Source organism: Coregonus clupeaformis, chromosome 16, assembly GCF_020615455.1.
Source record: "Coregonus clupeaformis isolate EN_2021a chromosome 16, ASM2061545v1, whole genome shotgun sequence".
In the NCBI taxonomy this organism is placed as follows: Eukaryota; Metazoa; Chordata; class Actinopteri; order Salmoniformes; family Salmonidae; genus Coregonus; species Coregonus clupeaformis.
The window spans coordinates 52,814,802-52,839,038 of NC_059207.1; the positions used below are offsets into that span (position 1 = coordinate 52,814,802).

The window sequence follows — 24,237 nt, forward strand, 5'->3', positions numbered from 1 at the left end:
CATGGTTATGGGCTTAAAAAAAAGAAGACACCTGCACCATGTCAGATATTGAGTTGAAATGTATTCAATTTAGAGTTTGCATCCCAATATTACATTTTATATGCATCACAGGAGACTGAAATATAACAAAACCGTTTGACATAGAAACACCAGATTTCGAGCGGGTTTTTTGAAATAATGTTCAGTAATTATGAAAAATATAAATAACATTTCACCCATGAGGACACTAAAGAGCGTTTTGGTCATTTGACTGCAGGAAAGGGCTACCATCATTGCATCATGTACTTTGGATGTGGTAACAGAGTTTGTATATGTGATCACTGCAGGATTTGAACAAGAACATTTCAAAATATAGCGGCGAGCAGCAATGAACGGGGTGACAGAAAGGTCAAGATCAGTTGAATAACAAAGCTAGCACTCTATCATGTAGGAACTTTCTTCCTTTATGTGCAATCAGTGAAAGCATTACCATCATCTCTATACCACAAGGTTGACGCATGTGAAATGTAGTCTAGTGCTGTAGGTTGGTTATCTTTGAATGCAGCAGGTAATGTAACGATCCCGGCAGTCTGAGTCGGGTCCTGTCTGGTGACTAGTTTTTCTGTTCGTGATCTCCAGTTTCCCGAGGGTTCGGGAACGCTCCGGGGAGCTCTCTTGATTTCCGCACCTGCATCCCATCAGCAATCTGCACACCTGGTCCTGATCATCACCCTTCTTAGGCTCTGGCCTAACATCCAGTCCCTGCCGGATCGTTAGCCATGAACAGTAGGTTTACCAGAGTATCAGTCTTTGAGCCTAGCGTTAGTTTTGTTGTTTTTGCACCGTTTGGTTTGTTGCTTACTTACCCCGTTTTGTTCCATCTGCAGTCACCCGTCCGAACCTTCATCCAACCTCTGCCTGGTGGTCGGCGGCTGCCGACCCAGGATGGGATCAACCACTGCACCCCCAACAACTAATCAACGCCGCCCGCTCTGTTCCCCCGGATTATTCAGCATCACTCTTGAATTTGTAATAAACACTCACCTTCGTTTCAACTTACCTTGTCCTGGTCTGCTTCTGGGTTCTGGCTTAGCAACTCGTGACAGAACGATCCGGCCAGTAATGAACCCAGCGGACCTGGACTCTGTTCGCCATGCCATTACCCATCAGGAGAAGATGTTGGGCCATCATAGCACGGTACTACAGGAGATCGCGTTGTCAGTTCGGAACCTTTCTACCGGTCTGACGGAGGTCCAGAACCAACGCAAGTTTCCGGTGGAGGATCCACTACCGGTTTCACCCATCTCGCCTGCCGCTTCTGGAGCTGTGTCCTTCCGTGAGCCCAAGGTTCCGACGCCGGATAGATATGAGGGGGAGCTGGGAAGATGCCGTTCCTTCCTTATGCAGTGTGGATTAGTGTTCGATCTACAGCCCTACTCTTATGCCACAGACAAGGCTAGGATAGCCTTTGTGATTGCGTTGCTGCGTGGTCGAGCGCTGGAGTGGGCTTCAGCCGTTTGGGAACGACAAGACCCCTGCATGGCTTCATACCAGGGGTTCACGGCCGAGATGAGGAAGCTCTTCGACCATTCCGTCCGAGGGAGGGACGCAGCTAGGCGCCTGTTTTCGCTTCACCAAGGAACTCGCAGCGTGGCCGACTTCGTGATCGAGTTCAAGACGTTGGCTGTGGAGAGTGGGTGGAACGAGGAGTCTCTGCAAGCGGCCTTTTACCAGGGTCTGTCGGAGCAGCTCAAGGATGAGTTGATCTCCTATCCGGAGCCTAGTGACCTGGACAGCTTGGTAGCCTTGTCTATTCGGGTGGATAATCGAGTCCGAGAGCGAAGGAGGAAGAAGCAATGGGGTCCGTCCAATCGATCAGCTTCTCAGTTCCCAGTCGGGTCGGGTGGTGGACCAGAACACGCCGATCATTCTCCACCACAAAGGATTAGTGGAGAGGTCCTCTCTCCCGATTCTGAACCCATGCAAGTGGGGCGGCATGGGTTAACCAAGGAGGAGCGTCAACATAGACGTAAGACCAACTGCTGCCTCTACTGTGGTAGCTCGGGACATTACATCTCCACTTGTTCCCGGCGGTCGTCAAACTGCCCGGCTCACGCTAAAGTTGGGAGGACTTTTTAGCGAGCCAGTTTCAACCTCTCAGTACCTCTGTCAGACCCCGTTTCCCGGCTACCCTTGTGAACAGGAATCAGAGCTTAGCGATTAACGCTTTTATCGATTCAGGTGCCGATGGAAGCTTTCTTGATGCCGAGTTGGTGGAACAGCTGGGGCTTTCCAAGGAGCAATTGCCGGAAGCCATTAAGCGACCACTCTGAACGGCAGTAGTCTGGCACGTATCACGATGAGGACTGAACCGGTTAAGATGCGGTTGTCGGGAATCATTCTGAGATGATTTCATTCTTCATTCTGCCGTCTTCCCATGTTCCTCTGGTCCTTGGATACCCCTGGCTGAAGGAACACAATCCCACGTTCGATTGGGTGACGGGCAAGGTAACGAGTTGGAGCCTTGATTGTCATGCTAACTGTCTCAAGACTGCCTGCCCCCATTCGGTTCCCAGTCAGGTGATTGAGGCTAAACCCCCAGATTTGTCCCTGGTTCCCGAGACATATCACGATTTGGGGAAGTTTTCAGTAAGCAGAAGGCTCTGTCACTCCCTCCCCCACCGACCATATGATTGTGCCATCAACCTGTTCCCTGGAGCTGTCTACCCCAAGGGAAGGTTATACAGTATCTCCCGACCTGAACGTTGAGGCTTTGGAGACCTACATCAAGGAGTCCCTAGCTGCTGGTCTCGTTCGTCCCTCGTCATCACCCCTGGGGGCAGGATTCTTCTTTGTGGGTAAGAAGGATGGCTCTCTTCGACCGTGTATTGATTATCGGGGGTTGAATGACATCACGGTCAAGAACAAGTATCCCCTGCCCTTGATGAGTTCTGCCTTCGACTCCTTACAGGGTGCTACGGTGTTCACCAAGCTAGACCTACGCAATGCGTATCACATGGTCCGGATCAGAGAGGGGGACGAGTGGTTGACGGGTTTCAATACACCGATGGGTCACTTCGAGTATCAGGTGATGCCGTTTGGACTGACCAATGCCCCAGCGGTATTCCAGAGTATGGTGAACGACGTCCTGAGAGATATGATCGGTCTCTTTGTGTTTGTTTACCTGGATGACATTCTGATCTTCTCGAAGGAACCTTCCCGACCACGTCCAGCATGTCCGGCAGGTTCTGCAGCGATTGTTGGAGAATCGCCTGTTCGTGAAGGCCGAGAAGTGCGAGTTTCACGCCCACACGACATCCTTTCTCGGGTACATCATCTCCAGGGGAGAGATTAGGATGGACCAGGAGAAGGTTAGAGCGGTTCTGGAATGGGCCCAGCCCGGTACGAGATTGCAGCTCCAGAGATTTTTGGGGTTTGCGAATTTCTACCGCAGATTCATCCGGGATTACAGCCGTGTGGCCGCTCCGTTAACTGCCTTGACTTCCAGTATCAGGACCTTCAAGTGGAATCCGGAGGCGGATCGAGCGTTTCTGGATTTGAAGAGGCGATTCACCAACGCACCGATTCTCTCTCAACCGGACACGGCCCGTCAGTTCGTCGTTGAAGTGGACGCGTCTGATGTGGGAGTTGGCGCCATCCTGTCGCAGCGATGCTCCACGGACAGTAAACTCCATCCCTGCGCCTACTACTCGTCGCCTTTCGCCTGCGGAGAGGAATTACGATGTGGGTAACCGGGAGCTTCTCGCGGTGAAACTTGCCTTGGAGGAGTGGCGCCACTGGTTGGAGGGGGCGGAGCAACCGTTTATTGTCTGGACTGACCACAAGAATCTTGCTTACGTGCAATCGGCTAAACGTCTCAACTCCCCGTCAGGCCAGGTGGGCGTTGTTCTTCGGACGATTCAAGTTTTCCCTGACGTTCCGACCTGGATCTAAGAACGGCAAGGCGGACGCCTTGTCCCGGATGTTCTCCAAGACGGAGGAGAGTGGGTCCAAGACCGAGACAATTCTCCCCCCGGAACTGCGTCGTGGGAGCAGTTATGTGGAAGATTGAGGAGGAGGTGCTGGCGGCCCTTCGGACTCCAGCCCGGCCCGGTAACGCCCACCCGGGTCGGTTGTTTGTGCCTGAGTCGGTTCGTCCTGCTGTCCTCAAATGGTCCCACGCCAGCAAGATGGCTTGTCACCCTGGCGTGGCTCGGACAATGGCGTTTCTTCGCAGACGTTTTTGGTGGCCTGCCATGGCCGAGGATACTCGGGGTTTTGTTGCTGCCTGTCCAGTGTGTGCGCAGAATAAGAGTACCAATCGGCCCAGCTCTGGACTACTTCACCCCCTTCCTATTCCCCGGCGACCATGGTCGCATCTGGCCCTGGACTTCGTCACTGGGTTGCCCGCTTCTGAGGGGAACACGGTCGTTCTGACTATCGTGGACAGATTCAGCAAGTTCGCCCACTTTGTGCCAATTGCCAAGCTTCCCTCTGCCTCGGAGACGTCCGAGATCCTGGTTAGGGAGGTTTTCAGGGTCCACGGTTTGCCCAGTGATATCGTTTCCGACCGTGGCCCTCAGTTTACCTCTGCTGTCTGGAAGTCCTTCTGTTTGGCCATTGGAGCTACAGTCAGTCTCACATCTGGTTTTCACCCCCAATCCAATGGTCAGGCGGAGAGAGCCAACCAGAAGATGGAATCCACGCTACGCTGTCTGGTCTCTTCCAACCCCACCTCCTGGGTCTCTCAGTTGCCTTGGGTTGAGTATGCCCACAATACTCTCCCTACATCTGCCACTGGGATGTCTCCCCTTCCAGTGCCTGTATGGCTACCAACCTCCCCTGTTCCCTTCTCAGGAGAAGGAGCTCTCAGTGCCTTCTGTTCAGGCCCATATTCGTCGTTGCCACCGGACCTGGCATCGGGCCAGAAAGGCACTCCTTAGAGTTTCGACCGGTATCAGCTCCAGGCGAATCGTCGCCGGATCCCCGCTCCCACCTATACCATCGGAGATAGGGTTTGGTTGGCCACACGGGATCTTCCGTTACGGACTGAGTCTAGGGAAGTTGTTACCAAGTTCATTGGTCCGTTTGTGGTGGAGAAGGTGATCAATCCAGTGGCAGTTCGACTCAAACTACCGAGGACGCTCAGAGTCCATCCCACCTTTCATGTCTCCTGCCTCAAGCCTGTCTTCCTCAGTCCTCTGTTGCCTCCTCCGCCTCCTCCTCCTCCTCCTCGGATGATCGGAGGTGGTCCTGCCTACACGGTGCGTCGCATCATGGATTCCAGACGGCGGGGCCGGGGTTTCCAGTATCTCGTGGACTGGGAGGGGTATGGTCCTGAAGAGAGGAGTTGGATTCCCGCGGCGACAGGTCCTAGATGCTGACCTCATCAGTGACTTCTACCGCCTCCATCCTGGCGCTCCGGGGAGTCCGCCCGGTGGCGTTCGTCGGAGGGGGGGTACTGTAACGATCCCGGCAGTCTGAGTCGGGTCCTGTCTGGTGACTAGTTTTTCTGTTCGTGATCTCCAGTTTCCCGAGGGTTCGGGAACGCTCCGGGGAGCTCTCTTGATTTCCGCACCTGCATCCCATCAGCAATCTGCACACCTGGTCCTGATCATCACCCTTCTTAGGCTCTGGCCTAACATCCAGTCCCTGCCGGATCGTTAGCCATGAACAGTAGGTTTACCAGAGTATCAGTCTTTGAGCCTAGCGTTAGTTTTGTTGTTTTTGCACCGTTTGGTTTGTTGCTTACTTACCCCCGTTTTGTTCCATCTGCAGTCACCCGTCCGGAACCTTCATCCAACCTCTGCCTGGTGGTCGGCGGCTGCCGACCAGGATGGGATCAACCACTGCACCCCCCAACAACTAATCAACGCCGCCCGCTCTGTTCCCCCGGATTATTCAGCATCACTCTTGAATTTGTAATAAACACTCACCTTCGTTTCAACTTACCTTGTCCTGGTCTGCTTCTGGGTTCTGGCTTAGCAACTCGTGACAGGTAATCATTCTTAAAGTCATTACTTTGTCAGTAACACAGCCATATTTTGATCAATCCCTTAGCTTTTCTCAAACTAAGTTATGTTACTACACTCTTAGAAAAGCGGATTCCAAAAGGGTCCTGCGACTGTACCCATAGGATAACCCTTTTTAGTTCCAGGTAGAACCCTTTTTGGTTCCAGGTAGAACTCTTTTGGGGTCCTTGTAGAACCCTCTGTGGAAAGGGTTCTACATGGAACCCAAAAGGGTTCTACCTGGAACCAAAAAAAGGTTATTCAAAGGGTTCTCCTATAGGGACAGAGTGTATAGTTCATGAGCAGATGTTAGATTTTTTTGTGCATATTTTAGCACATTAGTGTATGTGCTACTGGTATAGTGTGGCAATCTTTGAATGCATCAACGTTGTCTTCTCAAACTCTTTAGGGACTATTGTGATGAGTCCAAAGACCAACCTTGGAGTGAATATAACTTTTAGTCCATGAGAAGAAGATTTTTTTATGATTCGTTTAAGCATTAGCATTACATAGTCAAAAAATACAATTGTTAATAATTTCCTTATGTTTTAAGATGTCAATGCCAAATCTAACATGGTTCATCATGATAATGTCTTTCATGATCCTAAAAAGTTTCAAGTTGATAGGCCATTGTGGAGTGGATTTACAAAGGATTTAAATTAACTTAAAATATGATTTCCTGATTTATCAAACAAAGTTAAGAGATGTACCATGGGCCTACATACTGAATTTGGTGTTATTTGGATTTATGGTTCATGAGAAAACGTTTTTCAAAGGTTTAAATAAAATTCCAAGATGGAGGAAAATCTGACCTGACGGACCTTATGGGTTCTTGAGGCAAATGTGTTCAGCATGAGGAAAGAACATACAAAGTTTCAAGTCTCTAGGTCAAACGGGGCGATGGATTTGAGGGTTAAAAGATGCACTACGCCGAAATCGCTCTGCCATTTCCTGGTTGCTAAAATTGTAATAGTTCGCCTAATTTCAGTTTATGTGACATAACAAGCAAGTATAGTTTCGAGAATCATTGTACCATCTAAACCGCTGTGAAATATATTTTCCATAACCAAAATATTGTATTTTCAGCTGTTTGACGCTGGTGTACAAACCCGAAAGTAAAAGACACAAAAACTAAACTTAAGAACAGGAGGCATAGATATAGCACACATAGAACAGATACACTGCTTCTTACACGTGCTTTCAATTAGAATTACAGATCTATAACTCAAATTTCTATGTGAATTTGGTTGGGCCGCCCAAAAGGTTACATATTGCAGCTTTAAGTGAGACTGCTTATAACAGCGCCACCTATAGGCCAATCGGTACCATTCTTTTTGACCAAAAAATACTTGGTCTCTAGTTTCTGTGTGCCAAATTAGAAAAAAAGTGACCAATCTATGCTTCAGGTATTCAACCATGTCAAGAAAAACATTATAATGATAGTTGTTTGTTTAACACTTTTTTGGTTACTACATGATTCTATGTGTGTTATTTCATAGTTTTGATGTCTTCACTATTATTCTACAATGTAGAAAACAGTAAAAATAAAGAAAAACCCTTGAATGAGTAGGTGTGTCCAATGTTTTGACTGGTACTGTACATTAACACAAGGTAGAAAACAAATAAAACAATTCAATATACGTCAAACAGTGAAACACTTTATTCGCTATTAAAGATCCTAACAAATCACAGTGTCAGAGGAGAAAAGTTACATTGGTCCATTCTACATAATACAATGAAAGGTTTGTAATAAAATACAACATTACCAAATGAAAATGATTGCGAGCAAGATACGCTACATAGCTATTGCTGGCGTGTGCTTTTGTGGAGCACTGAGATGTATAAGAAAGCATTAAAAGTTTGAAACACGATAACACATACAAATGAAAACGCACAGTGTAGGCTAACTATATTTTCACATCTCTCACGAGAGAACCTTTACAGTTTAACATCACAGCTCAGTTTATAGATGTTATATAAACTTTATAAACTTCCTGTATATCAAACCTTAACGATACATGTTAACAACAAACAAAATATGAGGATATACATACATTTAATATAAAACAATATTGCGAACATCATCGTTTTCAAATGACCAACTAAAATATTATGCCTCGTCAGCTCAGTAAGGTAATATTTTTGTGTGTATTTGCTGTTGTTTTTTTTACACTAAATATCATTATGTTCAAGGTATACCAAATATTTCAATACACACAAAGTGTAACACCATGACACAAAGTGTTGACATTTCAATTCAAGAATTATGTCAAAATGAACCAACGAAATGAACCATAAAAAAACAAACATCAAATGTGATTTTAGATCCTGATTTCTGCTGAAAACATTTGTAAAAATTAAAGCATAAGAAATGTCAGAGAAATGTCACTCAAATGTGCAGTAAGATAAAAAATAACGCTTGCTTAATACATTATTCCCTTAATAAAATCAAATACAAAATATTTTACACTTTTGAAAAACACAAATTATCATATTTGTGTCATATTACACATTTAAGAACACTAATTGACAACTGCCAATATAATGTAATAGTATATATATATCAGGGCAACTTTGATGCGGGTGGGGGCCACAAAAAATCTGAACTCATCATGAGGGGCCGCAGTTGCTCATGGGTCTGCGTATCCACATGTGCATACGTTTTAGAGTTAATTTAGTGCAATTCTACACATTTTGCCATGGGCGTAGAGAAAATGTTGCAGTTTTAACGCAAGTTTGCTGCAATTCTACAGAGTTTGCCATATGGCGGAGAGGAACATTTGCTGTTTTACAGCTAATTTCCTGCAATTCTACAAATTTTTCCATATGGTGGAAAGAAATGTTTGCAGGTTTTAATATTATATCTGAGTGAGACTGACTAACAAAATCAGATGTGCTAGTGTGTCCCAATGTAACTAAATTCACATGTACATTTTTTAAAATGTATTTATAGAGTTGTTGAGTTATACTTGAGAGGACACCATTTGGCATTATGGTATGCTGAAGTTAGAATTCACCCTGTAGTACTTTGAGGGAATAAATGTTGTCTTAGCAGATCATGTTTAAATTGTGATTACACATTTTTTTTATAGAATAGGTTGTGCTGTTAGAAACCGCAAAAGAAACAGTTAACTGTTCGACCTAAAAATACTATTAATTTATCAGAAAACCAAAGCCTCCCAGCCTACTGAAAGCATTGCGTTACCTGCCACTAAGGTCAAAATGACAGCTGCAATTTGCAAAAATAGTTCACAGATTTGTACTTAAAATGCAAAATATAAAATATAAAAAGGTATCAAATATGCTGCATATCGACTTTCAGAAAAATTACATAAAAACAGGAAGCACATTATTTATTTTTATTTTTTTACCTTACAAATATATCAAAGGAAATGATCTGGTCCCATCTGAAATCTTCACTAAATAGCTGCATATTTAAAGAAGAGAACAAAAAACCTGTCTACACAGTCTAAGTTCTGCTGTGGCGCTTGGATCTGCGAACAGGTGTTGGCTCTGTGCTTTTTCTCTTCCGAAGATTTCTCTTTTCCACAGGGCTCTCTTCCTGCTCTTCATCTGATGAAAACACGACCACCTCAGGATCGAACTTCTCAGGTGTTACTATTTTGCTGTGTCTTGTGGATGTACGCTGGGGCGTGGCCTTGGCCTTGGGTGTGGTGTTTGGTGTGGCAGTTAACCTCACTCTCAGAACTCTCGTTAAAACCACTGGAGCCTCCGCTTCCTCCTCATCCTCAGAGCTCTTCGGCTCTTTCTCCTGAGTTGTGGCAGTTTTCTTTTCCTCTACCTCCATCTTCTGTCTCTCCTCTTTCTCCTCCTCCTCGGCCAATTCTAAATTAAGGTTGTCCACCTCGACCCCATTCTCTGCCTCTGTCTCACCGCTCTCTACATTTTCCATGCCATTCTCCTCAATCTTTTCTTCTTCTTCCTCCTTCTCCTCCTCTGTTCTATTTTCCTCAGGCTGCATCTTGACAGAACCCTCAGCCACCGAGGCCCTTTCCTCCTCTTCTACTACGCTTGCCTCTTCTGCCACTACCTTATCATCCTCTTTCACTGCATCCACAGAGAGCTTGCTTCGTTTGGACTTTCGTTTGGGTGTGGCTTTTGCGACTGTTTTTGTCCTGCTCCTCGCAGCTCTAGTTTCCACAGCTGGAGGAACTTCCACAACCTTCTCAGGGCTCTCTGCTTCTTCCTCTTTGCTTGTTGTTGTTGTTGTGGCCTTTTCTTCTTCCTCAACAGATTTTTCCTGGACTTTGTTGTCTACTTCCTCCACTGTCATTTCATCTGGGTTTTCTGCCTCTTCCGCTTCAACAGCTAGAGTTTCTCCCTCCTTCTCTTCCTCCTCCACATTGGTGATATCTCCTTCCTCCTCATCTACCGTTTCAGCTGCCTCTTTTGCTGTTTCTGTAGTTTTCTCCTCTGTGTTCTCCTCTTCTTCTTCCTTCTCCTTTGTTTGCTCTGCCATAACCTCCTCTGGCTGATGTGTGATTGCTTCTTCTTCTTTTGCCTCAGGAGCACCACTGTCTGCTTGTACTTCAGTGTTTCCTTCGTCCTCTGCCATCGGAACATCTGCCTCCGTCTTATTCTGTTTCACCATTTCCTCCTCCACTGCTTTTTCTTCCTCCCCCTTCTCCTCCACAGCTTCTGGCACAGGTTCAGCTGCCTCCTCCATCTTTTCGGCCTCCACCTCTACTTCCTCTTCCTCAGGTTCTTTGCGAGCTCGTTTGGATTTGTGTCTGGGTGTGGCAGGAGCAGATTTTCTTCCTCTCCTCAGAACTTTGGCTTCCACTATTAGCGCCTCTTCTTCCTCCTCCACTTTTTCCTCCACAGCTTCCGGCACAAGTTCAGCCACCTCCTCTACCTTTTCTGTCTCCTCCTTCTCCTCTTCCTCGGCTTCTTTGCCTCTCCGTGTGGACTTGCGTTTTGGAGGAGTAACAGGAACGCTTTTTCTTCCTCTCCTCAGGACACTTGTTTCTACAACTTTACCCTCCTCTTCTTCCTCGGGTGGTGAGGCTTTCTCCTCTTCCTCAACTGGCTTTTCTACTGCTTCATCTGCTACACTTTCCACCACTGTTGCTTCCTCCACCTTTTCTGCCTCTTCTACCACAGTCACCATTGTTGTTGCTTCTTCCACCTTTTCTTCTTCCTCTATCGCTTCTGCCTCCTCCACATTTTCTTCCACAGTAGCAGTTTCAGCTGCAGCTTCATCTACCCTTTCTTCCTCTACCTTTTCCTCCTCCACTGATTTTTCTTCCACCACATTTTTCTCCACAGCTTCAGGCACAGGTTCTGCCGCCTCCTCTTCCTTTTCTTCCTCCTCCCCCTCTTCCTCCTCAGGTTCTTTGCGGGCTCGTTTGGATTTGCGTCTAGGTGTCGGGGGAGATTTCCTTCCTTTCTTCGGAACTCTGACTTCTACTACTGGTGGGTCTTCTTCTTTAGCTGCATCTTCCTCTTCTGGCTCATCCTCCTTTTCAACTTCATTGGGTTGTTTGCCTCTTTGTGAGAACTTGCGTTCTGGAGTCAGAGTAGCTGGAACACTTTTTCTTCCTCCTCTCAGGACTCTTGTTTCTACCACTGGAGCCTCCTCTTCCTCCTTCTCCTCAGGTGGTGAAGTCTTCTTCTCTTCCTCAAATGGCTTTTCTACCACTTCATCTGCAACACATTCAACTACTCTTGCCTCTTCTATCTCCTCCACTTTTTCTGCCTTATCTACCATAGCAACTTCCTCTGCTAGTTTTTCTATAGCTATTTCAATAACTGTTTCCTCTTCCTTCTCTTCCTCCACCTTTTCCTCTTCCTGATTTGTTCCTTCCCCTTCCACTGCTTTTTCTTCTTCCACTTCTTCTTCTGCATCACTCTCCTCTTCCACTGGTGCAGCTTCAGCTTCCTCTTCCTTTTCTTCCACCCCTTTTTCCTCCTCCACAGCTTTCTCTTCTTCCACCACTTCTTCCACAGGTTCAGCCGCCTCCACCACCTCTTCCTCAGGTTCTTTGCGAGCTCGTGTGGATTTGCGTCTGGGTGTTGCAGGAGCAGGGGCTGATTTTCTTCCTACCCTCAGAACTCTGGCTTCCACTAATGGTGCCTTTTCTTCCTCAGCTTCCTCTTCCTCCTCTGGCTCCTCCACCTTCTCCTCTTCCTCAGGCTGTTTACTTCTTCTTGTGGACTTGCGTTTTGGAGTCGGAGCAGCAGGAACCCTTTTTATTCCTCTCCTAAGGACTCTTGTTTCTACAACTGGAGCCACTTCTTCTTCTTCAGGTGGTGAGGTCTTCTCCTCTTTGTCAGTTGGTGAGGTGTTCTCCTCTTCCTCAGGGGGTGAGGTCTTCTCCTCTTCCTCAGGTGGTGAAGTATTTTTCTCTTCCTCAACTGGCTTTTCTACCACTTCATCTGCAACACATTCCACTACTCTTGCCTCTTCGTTCTCCTCCAATTTTTCTGCCTTATCTACCATAGCAGCTTCCTCTGCCACTTTTTCTATAGCTATTTCAATAACTGTTTCCTCTTTCTTCTCTTCGTCCACTTTTTCCTCTTCCTCAATTGTTGCTTCCTCCTCTTTTTCTTCCTCTATGGTTTTTGCTTCCTCCTCCACCTTTTCTTCCACAGTAATAGTTTCAGCTGAAACTGCAGCTTCAGCTTCCTTAATGTTTTCTTCTTCCACTATCTCAGCTTCCTTCTCTTCCTCCAACTTTTCGTCTTCCTCAGGTGTTGCTTCCTCCTCCACCTTTTCTTCCGCAACACTCTCCTCTCCCACTGGTGTAGTTTCAGCTGCAGTTTCAGTTTCCTCTTCAGCCAGCATTTCTTCTTCCACTATTACAGCTGCTTCCTCCTCTGCCTTTTCCTTCTCCACTGTTTTTTCTTCCTCCACGTTTTCTTCCTCCTCTATTGCTGCTGTTTCCTCCACTGATTTTTCTCTCTCCACCATTTTCTCGACAGAATCCAGAACAGGTTCAGCCACCTCCTCTACCTTTTTCTCCTCCTCCACCACCTCTTCCTCCTCTTCCTCAGGTTGTTTGCGGCCTCGTTTGGATTTGCATCTAGGTTTGGCAGGGGCAGATTTTCTTCCTTTCCTCAAAACTCTGGCTTCCACTATTCGTGCATCTTCATCCTCAGCTGCCTCTTCCTCATCTGGCGCCTCCATTTTCACCTCTTCCTCGGGTTGTTTGCCTTTTCGTGTGGACTTGCGTTTTGGTGGACTAACTGGAACACTTTTTCTTCCTCTTCTCAGGACTCTTGTTTCTACAACTGGAGCTTCCTCTTCCTCCTCCTCAGGTGGTGAAGTCTTCTCTTCTTCCTCAACAGGCTTTTCTACTGCTTCATCTGCTACATTCTCCGCTGCTGTTTCCCCCTCCTTCACTTTTTCTGCCTCTTCAACTACCTCTGCTAGTTTTTCTACCGTTTCTTCTTCTGCTTCCACTTCTTTCTTCTCTTCCTCCACTTTTTCCTCTTCCTCAGTTATTGCTTCCTCCACATTTTCTTCCTCTGTGAGTTTTGCGTCCTCCTCCACCCTTTCTTCCTCAGCTGCAGCTTCCTCAATATTTTCTTCTTCTGCTGTCTCCTTCTCTTCCTCCACAATCTCTTCTTCCTCTATAACAGCTGCTTCATACTCTACATTTTCTTCTGCAACACTCTCTTCTTCCAGAGTTGTAGCTTCAGCTGCACCTTCCTCTTCCTTCTTTTCCTCCACTATTTCCGCTTCCTTCTCTTCCTCCACCTTTTCCTCTACCTGATTTGTTCCTTCCTCTTCCACTGCTTTTTCTTCTTCCACTTCTTCTTCTGCATCACTCTCCTCTTCCACTGATGCAGCTTCAGCTTCCTCTTCCTTTTCTTCCACCCCTTTTTCCTCCTCCACAGCTTTATTTTCTTCCACCACTTCTTCCACAGGTTCAGCCGCCTCCACCACCTCTCCCTCAGGTTCTTTGCGAGCTCGTGTGGATTTGCGTCTGGGTGTTGCAGGAGCAGGGGCTGATTTTCTTCCTACCCTCAGAACTCTGGCTTCCACTAATGGTGCCTTTTCTTCCTCAGCTTCCTCTTCCTCCTCTGGCTCCTCCACCTTCTCCTCTTCCTCAGGCTGTTTACTTCTTCTTGTGGACTTGCGTTTTGGAGTCGGAGCAGCAGGAACCCTTTTTATTCCTCTCCTAAGGACTCTTGTTTCTACAACTGGAGCCTCTTCTTCTTCTTCTTCTTCTTTTTCAGGTGGTGAGGTCTTCTCCTCTTTGTCAGTTGGTGAGGTGTTCTCCTCTTCCTCAGGTGGTGAAGTCTTTTTCTCTTCCTCAACTGGCTTTTCTACCACTTCATCTGCAACACATTCCACTACTCTTGCCTCTTCGTTCTCCTCCAATTTTTCTGCCTTATCTACCATAGCAGCTTCCTCTGCTACTTTTTCTATAGCTATTTCAATAACTGTTTCCTCTTTCTTCTCTTCGTCCACTTTTTCCTCGTCCTCAATTGTTGCTTCCTCCTCTTTTTCTTCCTCTATGGTTTTTGCTTCCTCCTCCACCTTTTCTTCCACAGTAATAGTTTCAGCTGAAACTGCAGCTTCAGCTTCCTTAATGTTTTCTTCTTCCACTATCTCAGCTTCCTTCTCTTCCTCCAACTTTTCGTCTTCCTCAGGTGTTGCTTCCTCCTCCACCTTTTCTTCCGCAACACTCTCCTCTCCCACTGGTGCAGTTTCAGCTGCAGTTTCAGTTTCCTCTTCAGCCATCATTTCTTCTTCCACTATTACAGCTGCTTCCTCCTCTGCCTTTTCCTTCTCCACAGTTTTTTCTTCCTCCATGTTTTCTTCCTCCTCTATTGCTGCTGTTTCCTCCACTGCTTTTTCTCTTTCCACTCTTTTCTCGACAGAATCCAGCACAGCTTCAGCCACCTCCTCTACCTTTTCCTCCTCCTCCACCACCTCTTCCTCCTCTTCCTCAGGTTGTTTGCGGCCTCGTTTGGATTTGCATCTAGGTTTGGCAGGGGCAGATTTTCTTCCTTTCCTCAAAACTCTGGCTTCCACTACTGGTGCCTCTTCATCCTCAGCTGCCTCTTCCTCATCTGGCGCCTCCATTTTCACCTCTTCCTCGGGTTGTTTGCCTTTTCGTGTGTACTTGCGTTTTGGTGGAGTAACTGGAAAACTTTTTCTTCCTCTTCTCAGGACTCTTGTTTCTACAACTGGAGCTTCCTCTTCCTCCTCAGGGGGTGCGGTCTTCTCCTCTTCCTCAGGTGGTGAATTGTTCTTCTCTTCCTCAACTGGCTTTTCTACCACTTCATCTGCAACACATTCCACTACTCTTGCCTCTTCTTTCTCCTCCACTCTTTCTGCCTCTTCTACCATAGCAGCTTCCTCTGCTAGTTTTTCTATAGCTATTTCAATAACTGTTTCCTCTTTCTTCTCTTCGTCCACTTTTTCCTCTTCCTCAATTGTTGCTTCCTCCTCCTTTTCTTCCTCTATGGTTTTTTCTTCCTCCTCCACCTTTTCTCCCACAGTAATAGTTTCAGCTGAAACTGCAGCTTCAGCTTCCTCCATTTTTTCTTCTTCCACTATCTCCGTTTCCTTCACTTCCTCCACCTTTTCCTCTTCCTCAGTTGTTGCTACCTCCTCCACCTTTTCTTCTGCAACACTCTCCTCTTCCGCTGATTCCGGTTCAGCTGCAGCTTCAGTTTCCTCCATCTCTCCCTCAATTTTTTCTTCCTCCTCCTTTTCTTCCTCTATGGTTTTTGCTTCCTCCTCCACCTTTTCTTCCACAGTAATAGTTTCAGCTGAAACTGCAGCTTCAGCTTCCTCCATTTTTTCTTCTTCAACTATCTCCGCTTCCTTCTCTTCCTCCACCTTTTCCTCTTCCTCAGGTGTTGCTTCCTCCTCCACCTTTTCTTCTGCAACACTCTCCTCTCCCACTGGTTCAGTTTCAGTTTCCTCTTCAGCCAGCATTTCTTCTTCCACTATTACAGCTGCTTCCTCCTCTGCCTTTTCCTTCTCCACTGTTTTTTCTTCCTCCACGTTTTCTTCCTCCTCTATTGCTGCTGTTTCCTCCACTGGTTTTTCTCTCTCTACCCTTTTCTCCACAGAATCCAGCACAGGTTCCTCTTCCTCAGGTTGTTTTCGGCCTCGTTTGGATTTGCATCTAGGTTTGGCAGGGGCAGATTTTCTTCCTTTCCTCAAAACTACTGGTGCCTCTTCTTCCTCAGCTGCCTCTTCCTCATCTGGCGCCTCCACTTTCACCTCTTCCTCGGGTTGTTTGCCTTTTCGTGTGGACTTGCGTTTTGGTGGAGTAACTGGAACACTTTTTCTTCCTCTTCTCAGGACTCTTGTTTCTACAACTGAAGCCTCCTCTTCCTCCTCCTCAGGTGGTGAAGTCTTCTCTTCTTCCTCATCTGGTTTTTCTACTGCTTCATCTGCTACATTCTCCACTGCTGTTGCTTCCCCCTCCACTTTTTCTGCCTCTTCAATTACCTCTGCTAGTTTCTCTACCGTTTCTTCTTCTGCTTCCACCTCTTTCTTCTCTTCCTCCACTTTTTCCTCTTTCTCAGTTATTGCTTCCACTACTGGTGCCTCTTCTTCCTTAGCTGCCTCTTCCTCCTCTGGCTCCTCCACCTTCTCTTCTTCCTCAGGCTGTTTACCTCTTCTTGTGGAGTTGCGTTTCGGAGTCGGGTGAGCAGCAGGAAACCTTGTTTCTACAACTGGAGCCTCTTCTTCTTCTTCAGGTGGTGAGGTCTTCTCCTCTTCCTCAGGTGGTGAGGTTTTTTCCTCTTCCTCGGGTTGTGAAGTCTTCTCCTCTTCCTCAGGTGGTGAGGTTATCTCCCTTTTGGTAGGTTCCTTAACTGGCTTTTGTAACACTTCATCTGCAGCAATTTCCTCTTTCTCTTCCTCCACTTTTTCTGCCTCTTCAACTACCATTGTTAGTTTTTCTACAGCTATTTCCATAACTGTTTCCTCTTCTCCTTCCACCTCTGTCTTCTCTTCCTCCACTTGTTCCTCTTCTTCAGTTGTTGGTTCCTCCACCTTTTCTTCCTCTGTGGGGTTTGCTTCCTTCTCCACATTTTCTTCCTCCACACTCCCCACTGTTGCAGCTTCAGTTTCCTCAAACATTTCTACTTCTGCTGTCTCCGCTTCCTTCTCTTCCTCCACCTTTTCCTCTTCCTCCACACTTTCCACTGTTGCAACTGTTGCTTTGTCCACTGCTTTTCCCTCATCCATCTTTTCCTCCACAGATTCCTGAACAGGTTCAGCCGCCTCCTCCATCTTTTCATCCTCTACCTTTTCTGCCTCCACTTCCTCTTTCTCAGGTTGTTTGCATGCTCGTGTGGATTTGCGTCTGGGTGTGGCAGGGGCAGAAAATGTGCCTCTGCTTCCTCTCCACATAACTCTGGTTTCCACTACTGGTGCCTTTTGTTCCACAGCTGCCTGTTCCTCCTCCTTCTCTACCTCGGCTTGTTTGCCTCTTTTTGTGGACTTGCGTTTCGGACTTGGAGTAGCTGGAACCCTTTTTCTTCCTATCCTCAAAACTCTTGTTTCGACAACTGCAGCCTCCTCTTCCTCATTTTCCTCCTCTGGTGGTGAGATCTTCTCCTCTTCCTCTGCAGGTTCCTCAACTGGCTTTTCTACCACTTTATCTGCAACACATTCCACGCCGATATCCTCAATCTTTTCTTCCTCCTCCTCCTTCTCCTCCTCTGTTCCATCCTCAAGGCTCTCTGCCTCCACTTCCTGTTCCTCTTGGCTTGTTGTTGTTGTGGCCTTCTCTTTCTCAACAGCTTTTTCCTGGACTTTGCCATCTACTTCCTCCTCTGTCATTTCATCTGTTTTTTCTGCCTCTTCCTCTTCAACAACAGTTGGAGTGGATTTGCGTCTAGGTGTGGCAGGGACAGGAGCAGGGGCAGCTCTCCTTCCTCTCCTCAGAACTTTTGCTTCCACTACTGGTGCCTCTTCTTCTTCCTCGGCTGCCTCTTCCTCCTCTGGCTCTTCCGCCTCCTCCTCTTCCTCAGGCTGTTTGCCTCTTCTTGTGGACTTGCATTTTGGTGTAGGGGTAGCTGGAATGCTTTTTCTTCCTCTCCTCAAGACTCGTGTTTCTACCACTGGAGCTGCCTCTTCCTCCTCAGCTGGCGAGATCTTCTCCTCTTCCTCAGCAGGTTCCTCAACTGCTGGCTGCTCCTCTTTCACTGTCTCCTCCTCAACCTCAGCAGGTTTTGTGAGACAAGTGGATCTTGGTCTGCCTCTTCTTTTCGTTTCCTTCTTCGAGGGTTCTTCAGCTGTTTCTTCTTTGTTCTCTTCTTTGTCTTCATTGGTTCCTGTCACCTCCATTGGAACCTCCTCTGCCTCCTCCACCTCCTTGATCTCTGAGGACACATTATCAAGCTCAATTGCTGTGTCCTCCGTGGCTGTGTCAACGTTATCCTGTCCCCCAAAAAAATGTTTTTAAAGAGCGTGTGTCACTTAAGCCTCCTTACTTCTGGACATTTGAAAAACATTGATTAATTGTTTATGAATCGTATGAATCGTATACATACCTCAGCTAACTCCTCTTTGTCGGACTCAGCTACAGGAACACATTTTTCATTCTCTTGCTGATGCTCTGAAACTGGCTTCTCTTTTGGAGTATCCACCTCTGCTTCAATATCCTCAATCCTACACCACACAGATATGCCAAAGTGAATGACCTTAATTTAGGCAATAGCTATTTAACTGTTCATGTGTTTTACTGTATTCCATGAACATTTGAAACAAAGAAGTATTCACATTCTCTGTTACCTGATGGCTTTCTCTGCTTTGCTTTCCTCTGAGATATTCTTACATTTGAGGCCACTGCTCCTGCCTCGGGTTGTAACTGGCGTTTCTTCCTTCTCTGGAAACATAATCAAAAATGATGTTAGGAGGAGAAACTCTGTGTAGTTTCAGTGAACATACGTTAGAAGTTATTACCAAGATCCAGCACATGAAACAACCAATACTTGCCTTTTGTCACTTTGACCAGTGTAACTTCCTCCTATAAACAAAGTAAATGTTATTACGTAAGCAAAACAATAAACTGTTACAGGAGGGTGCCGCGGTTCCGGAGCAACCCACTAGGTGTCATCCTCCGACAACCTTAGGCACCTCCTTACTCACAGTCTGGACTAATCATTATCCTATTGGTGTCACCTGTGTCTACCTGTTCACCTATGTATTTATGCCCTCACTTCCCTGTGTTCCCTTGCTCAGTTTTCTCTGCTACTTTCTCTATGCTCAGCAGTACTAATCAGTGTCTGATCGGAGAAGTATGTACAGGTAATCGAGAAGTGTTCTCCCTGTTTCTTTATTATTTCAGTCGTAGTTACTATTTCGTATTTTGGCTGTCAGCCTGTTTTTGGAGACTTATTTGCGCCACCATTCTTTTATCATGTTAAGTCCGCTGTTTTGTAACCTGGCTTCGGGACCACCAGTAAAGATCCTTGTTTTCACCATCTCTGCCTACTGCCTACTGTCTATCCTGCACCGCACCTGGGTCACACCTCACACCTACCCTTACAATAAACAACATTAAATTGTACATACTATAAGTAAGTAATACAAAACTAAAATATTGAACAATATACAGATTATTTGTCACATAACATGTTATATATATTCTTTACATTAAATCTATTGTTACATTAAAAAACATACCACAATTTCAACGGTGTACTCCATGGCTTCCTGTTCCTGTATGCGTGATGTCACTTCCTCCATGACCCCCTCATTTTCAGCCACCACAGGGTTCAACACAGAGTGCTCCGTAAAGGAGAGGTACTTGGATAAGGCTGAGGGAAGAAGTCACAATTCCATCATTTTAGTGAGAATCGTCTCCGTTCAAGACGTACAGTGACGTGTCATTCTAGCACCCTAAGTACAGCAATCTAGACACTCAGGCGTTAAGGGATGTGCACGTCTGCCATTTTAAACTTGAGATAAACATACCACTCAGGCCCATAGCCTGGATCTTGTTGGCTATGTTAGTCCTCTGGCTGGGTCCTCCAACACTCTCCACCTCCCACAGCAGGTCTCTGTCGGCCGGGTACAGGCTCAGGTACTTCCCACACACTGGAAAACAATAAGAAGTTGTTAGGGTAGTGGACTGGTAGGCTGATGGCTGCAGATTAGGAGAGTATAAGGAATGTTTTGAGATCTTTCAACCACCCTTGTATTTCCCTGTGTGAACATTGATTACCTTTGTACATAGCTTTTGAAAGGGGGTATCTCAACCCAAGGCAGTCCTCTTTGAAACAGTCAACAAAGTTCTCCAGCATTTGAAGGCCCAGGCCATTGCCGCGGTGACACTTCCTGACGAATATGGAGTCCATGATAGGAAGCTGATAGCACTGTGTTAAGAAGGTACTGCACAAGCTGCCTATAGGGAAAATAGGAAAACATATGGAGACGCATGACAACAGAAGATACTCAGACACATGTACAGTTGAAGTCGGAAGTTTACATACACTTAGGTAGGAGTCATTAAAACTCGTTTTTCAACCACTCCACAAATTTCTTGTTAACAAACTATAATTTTGGCAAGTCGGTTAGGACATCTACTTTGTGGATGACACAAGTAATTTTTCCAACAATTGTTTATAGACAGATTAATTCACTTATAATTCACTGTATCACAATTCCAGTGGGTCATAAGTTGACTGTGCCTTTAAACAGCTTGGAAAATTCCAGAAAATGATGTCATGGCTTTAGAAGTTTCTGATAGGCTAATTGACATCATTTGAGTCAATTGGAGGTGTACCTGTGGATGTATTTCAAGGCCTACCTTCAAACTCAGTGCCTCTTTGCTTGACATCATGGGAAAATCTAAATAAATCAGCCAAGACCTCAGAAAAGAAATTGTAGACCTCAACAAGTCTGGTTCATCCTTGGGAACAATTTCCAAATGCCTGAAGGTACCACGTTCATCTGTACAAACAATAGTACGCAAGTATAAACACCATGGGACCACGCAGCCATCATACCGCTCAGGAAGGAGACGCGTTCTGTCTCCTAGAGATTAACGTAATTTGGTGCGAAAAGTGCAAATCAATCCCAGAACAACAGCAAAGGACCTTGTGAAGATGCTGGAGGAAACAGGTACAAAAGTATCTATATCCACAGTAAAATGAGTCCGATATCGACATAACCTGAAAGGCCGCTCAGCAAGGAAGAAGCCACTGCTCCAAAACCGCCATAAAAAAGCCAGACTACGGTTTGCAACTGCACATGGGGACAAAGATCGTACTTTTTGAAGAAATGTCCTCTGGTCTGATGAAACAAAAATAGAACTGTTTGGCCATAATGACCATTGTTATGTGTGGAGGAAAAAGGACGGCGCGTGCAAGCCGAAGAACACCATCCAAACCGTGAAGCACGGGGGTGGCAGCATCATGCTGTGGGGGTGCTTTGCTGCAGGAGGGACTGGTGCACTTCACAAAATAGATGGCATCATGATGAAGGAAAATGATGTGGCTATATTGAAGCAACATCTCAAGACATCAGTCAGGAAGTTAAAGTTTGGTCGCAAATGGGTCTTCCAAATGGACAATGACCCCAAGCATACTTCCAAAGTTGTGGCAAAATGGCTTAAGGACAACAAAGTCAAGGTATTGGAGTGGCCATCACAAAGCCCTGAACTCAATCCTATAGACATTTTGTGGACAGAACTGAAAAAGTGTGTGCGCGCAAGGAGGCCTACAAACCTGACTCAGTTACACCAGCTCTGTCAGGAGGAATGGGCCAAAATTCTCCCAACTTATTGTGGGAAGCTTCTGGAAGGCTAACCGAAACATTTGACCCAAGTTAAACAATTTAAAGGCAATGCTACCAAATACTAATTGAGTGTATGTAAACTTCTGACCCACTGGGAATGTGATGAAAGAAATAAAAGCCTAAATAAATCACTCTCTACTATTATTCTGACATTTCACATTCTTAAAATAAAGTGGTGATCCTAACTGACCTAAGACAGGGAATTGTTACTAGGATTAAATGTCAGGAATTGGGAAAAACTGAGTTTAAATGTATTTGGCTAAGGTGTATGTAAACTTCCGACTTCAACCGTATACAATTTTGTGCACAAATTCGTTTACATCCCTGTTAGTGAGCATTTCTCCTTTGCCAAGATAATCCATCCACCTGACAGGTGTGGCATATCAAGAAGCTGATTAAACAGCATGATCATTACACAGGTGCACTTTGTGCTGGGGACAATAAAAGGCCACTCTAAAATGTGCAGTTTTGTCACACAACCCAATGTCACAAGTTTTGAGGGAGTGTGCAATTGGCATGCGGACTGCAGGAATGTCTACCAGAGCTGATTCCAGAGAATTGAATGTTCATTTTTATACCATAAGCCGCCTCCAACGTCATTTTAGAGAATTTTGCAGTACATCCAACCGGCCTCACAACCGCAGACTGGGTGTATGGCATCGTGTGGGCGAGTGGTTTGCTGATGTCAACGTTTTGAACAGAGCGCCCCATGATGGCCGTGGGGTTATGGTATGGGCAGGCATAAGCTACAGACAACGAACACAATTGCAGAAATACCGTGACGAGATCCTGAGGCCCATTGTGAGGACAATTTTTTTAAAGGTATCTGTGACCAACAGATGCATATTTGTATTCCCAGTCATGTGAAATCCATAGATAAGAGCCTAATGAATTTATTTCAATTGACTGATTTCCTCATATGAACTGTAACTCAATAAAATTGTTGAAATTATGGCATGTTGCGTTTATATTTGTGTTCAAGTATATATACATTGGAGAGCATACAATACATATAAACGTCTATGCGAAAATGTTCATTGGCTTTGTGAGTTAGGAACTATCTTTGTTTTGAACACAGCTCTTGAACACAGCTCTACTCCATAATAACTGATGTGTGATGAGAATTGAGCATCATTACCTTTATCTACCATGTCAATGCCAGGTTCCTTACCTGAAGGTTTGACTGAGTAGAAGCCGACTGCCTGTCCGTCTTTCCAGAGGATCTTGGCGTTGTCGCTCTCCCCGTGGCAGAGGAAAGGTAGTTCGTCTGAACTCATTTCCATGGCTCTGTACACCACACGGTTCAAAATGTACAGAACTATCCTCTCCCCTAGAGTCTCCACCTATAGAGGAAACCACAACCACATCAGTCAGCACCCCTGTGTGTCTCTCATTCAATTCATTGACCCAATACTGTCTCATTCTTGTAAAATATATTTAAAAAAGAAACCCAAAAATATATACCTATTGTCTCTCTTGGATGCGTCTAATTTCACAATTGCTTTTGCAGCTGTATAATAACTTCTGCAACAATAGTGAGAATTCATACACATGCTATTTCTCGACAACCAGGTGGTGTATTACTACACATACAGCTGAAATAGTTTTCAAAGATAGTACCTCCACACATCCATCTCTGGCAGGGTCTGCTGTTTTTAGGATGTCCTCCAGTGACCACCATCGATCCAACAGGTACAGCCCCACCGCTGAGAGAGATAACACACACAACAATTACATACAGTGCATTCGGAAAGGATTCAGACCCCTTCACGTTTTCCACATTGTATAAAAAAACAAAACAGGAAATATCATATTTACATAAGTATTCAGACCCTTTACTCAGTACTTTGTTGAACCACCTTTGGCAGCGATTACAGCCTCGATTCTTCTTGGGTATGACGCTACAAGGTTGGCACATCTGTATTTGGGGAGTCTCTCCCATTCTTCTCTGCAGATCCTCTCAAGCTCTGTCAGGTTGGATGGGGAGAGTCGCTGCACAGCTATTTTCAGGTATCTCCAGAGATGTTAGATCGGGTTCAAGTCCAGGCTCTGGCTGGGCCACTCAAGGACATTCAGAGACGTGTCCACGAAGCCACTCCTGCGTTCTCTTGGCTGTGTGCTTAGGGTCGTTGTCCTGTTGGAAGGTGAACCTTCGCAACAGTCTGAGGTCCTGAGCTCTCTGGAGCAGGTTTTCATCAAGGATCTCTCTGTACTTTGCTCCGTTCATCTTTCCCTCGATCCTGACTAGTCTCCCAGACCCTTCCGCTGAAAAACATCCTCACAGCATGAAACTGCCACCACCATTCTTCACCGTAGGGATGGTATTGGCCAGGTGATGAGCGGTGCCTGGTTTCCTCCAGACGTGACGCTTAGCATTCATGTTTCTCATGGTCTGAGAGTCCTTTAGGTGCAGAGATGGTTATCCTTCTGGAAGGTTCTCCCATCTCCACAGAGGAACTCTAGAGCTCTGTCAGAGTGACCATCAGGTTCTTGGTCACCTCT

General features: G+C 45.9%; 2 protein-coding genes across 2 annotated transcripts in view; both read right to left on the minus strand.

Annotated features, from left to right (window-relative positions):
* Positions 1 to 7,641: 7,641 nt before the first annotated feature.
* LOC121584303 (titin-like) lies at positions 7,642 to 18,830 on the minus strand. Its single transcript, XM_041900122.2, has 3 exons — positions 18,727 to 18,830; positions 18,486 to 18,603; positions 7,642 to 18,372 (listed from the first exon to the last, which is right to left on the minus strand). The coding sequence occupies exons 1-3, from the start codon at positions 18,828 to 18,830 to the stop codon at positions 9,460 to 9,462; spliced, it is 9,135 nt and encodes a 3,044-aa protein (XP_041756056.2). The 3' UTR covers positions 7,642 to 9,459.
* A 53-nt stretch (positions 18,831 to 18,883) lies between these two features.
* fam169aa (family with sequence similarity 169 member Aa) overlaps positions 18,884 to 24,237 on the minus strand; it is a 31,564-nt gene continuing 26,210 nt past the window's right edge. The window contains exons 4-9 of the mRNA XM_041900124.1: positions 23,356 to 23,441; positions 22,907 to 23,078; positions 20,162 to 20,341; positions 19,912 to 20,034; positions 19,621 to 19,754; positions 18,884 to 18,961 (exon numbers count right to left, since the gene is read on the minus strand). Of these exons, the coding sequence (XP_041756058.1) occupies positions 18,884 to 18,961; positions 19,621 to 19,754; positions 19,912 to 20,034; positions 20,162 to 20,341; positions 22,907 to 23,078; positions 23,356 to 23,441 (773 nt within the window). The remainder of the gene's footprint in view (positions 18,962 to 19,620; positions 19,755 to 19,911; positions 20,035 to 20,161; positions 20,342 to 22,906; positions 23,079 to 23,355; positions 23,442 to 24,237) is intronic.

Bases quoted from the DNA above. Each gene is read 5' to 3' on its own strand.
- LOC121584303 (XM_041900122.2), bottom strand. From the start codon at position 18,830: ATGTTTCCAGAGAAGGAAGAAACGCCAGTTACAACCCGAGGCAGGAGC. The intron at 18,604-18,726 runs GTAACAGAGAAT...TGTGTGGTGTAG, and splicing joins AAAGCAGAGAAAGCCATCAG to GATTGAGGATATTGAAGCAG. The intron at 18,373-18,485 runs GTATGTATACGA...TTTGGGGGACAG, and splicing joins ACAAAGAGGAGTTAGCTGAG to GATAACGTTGACACAGCCAC.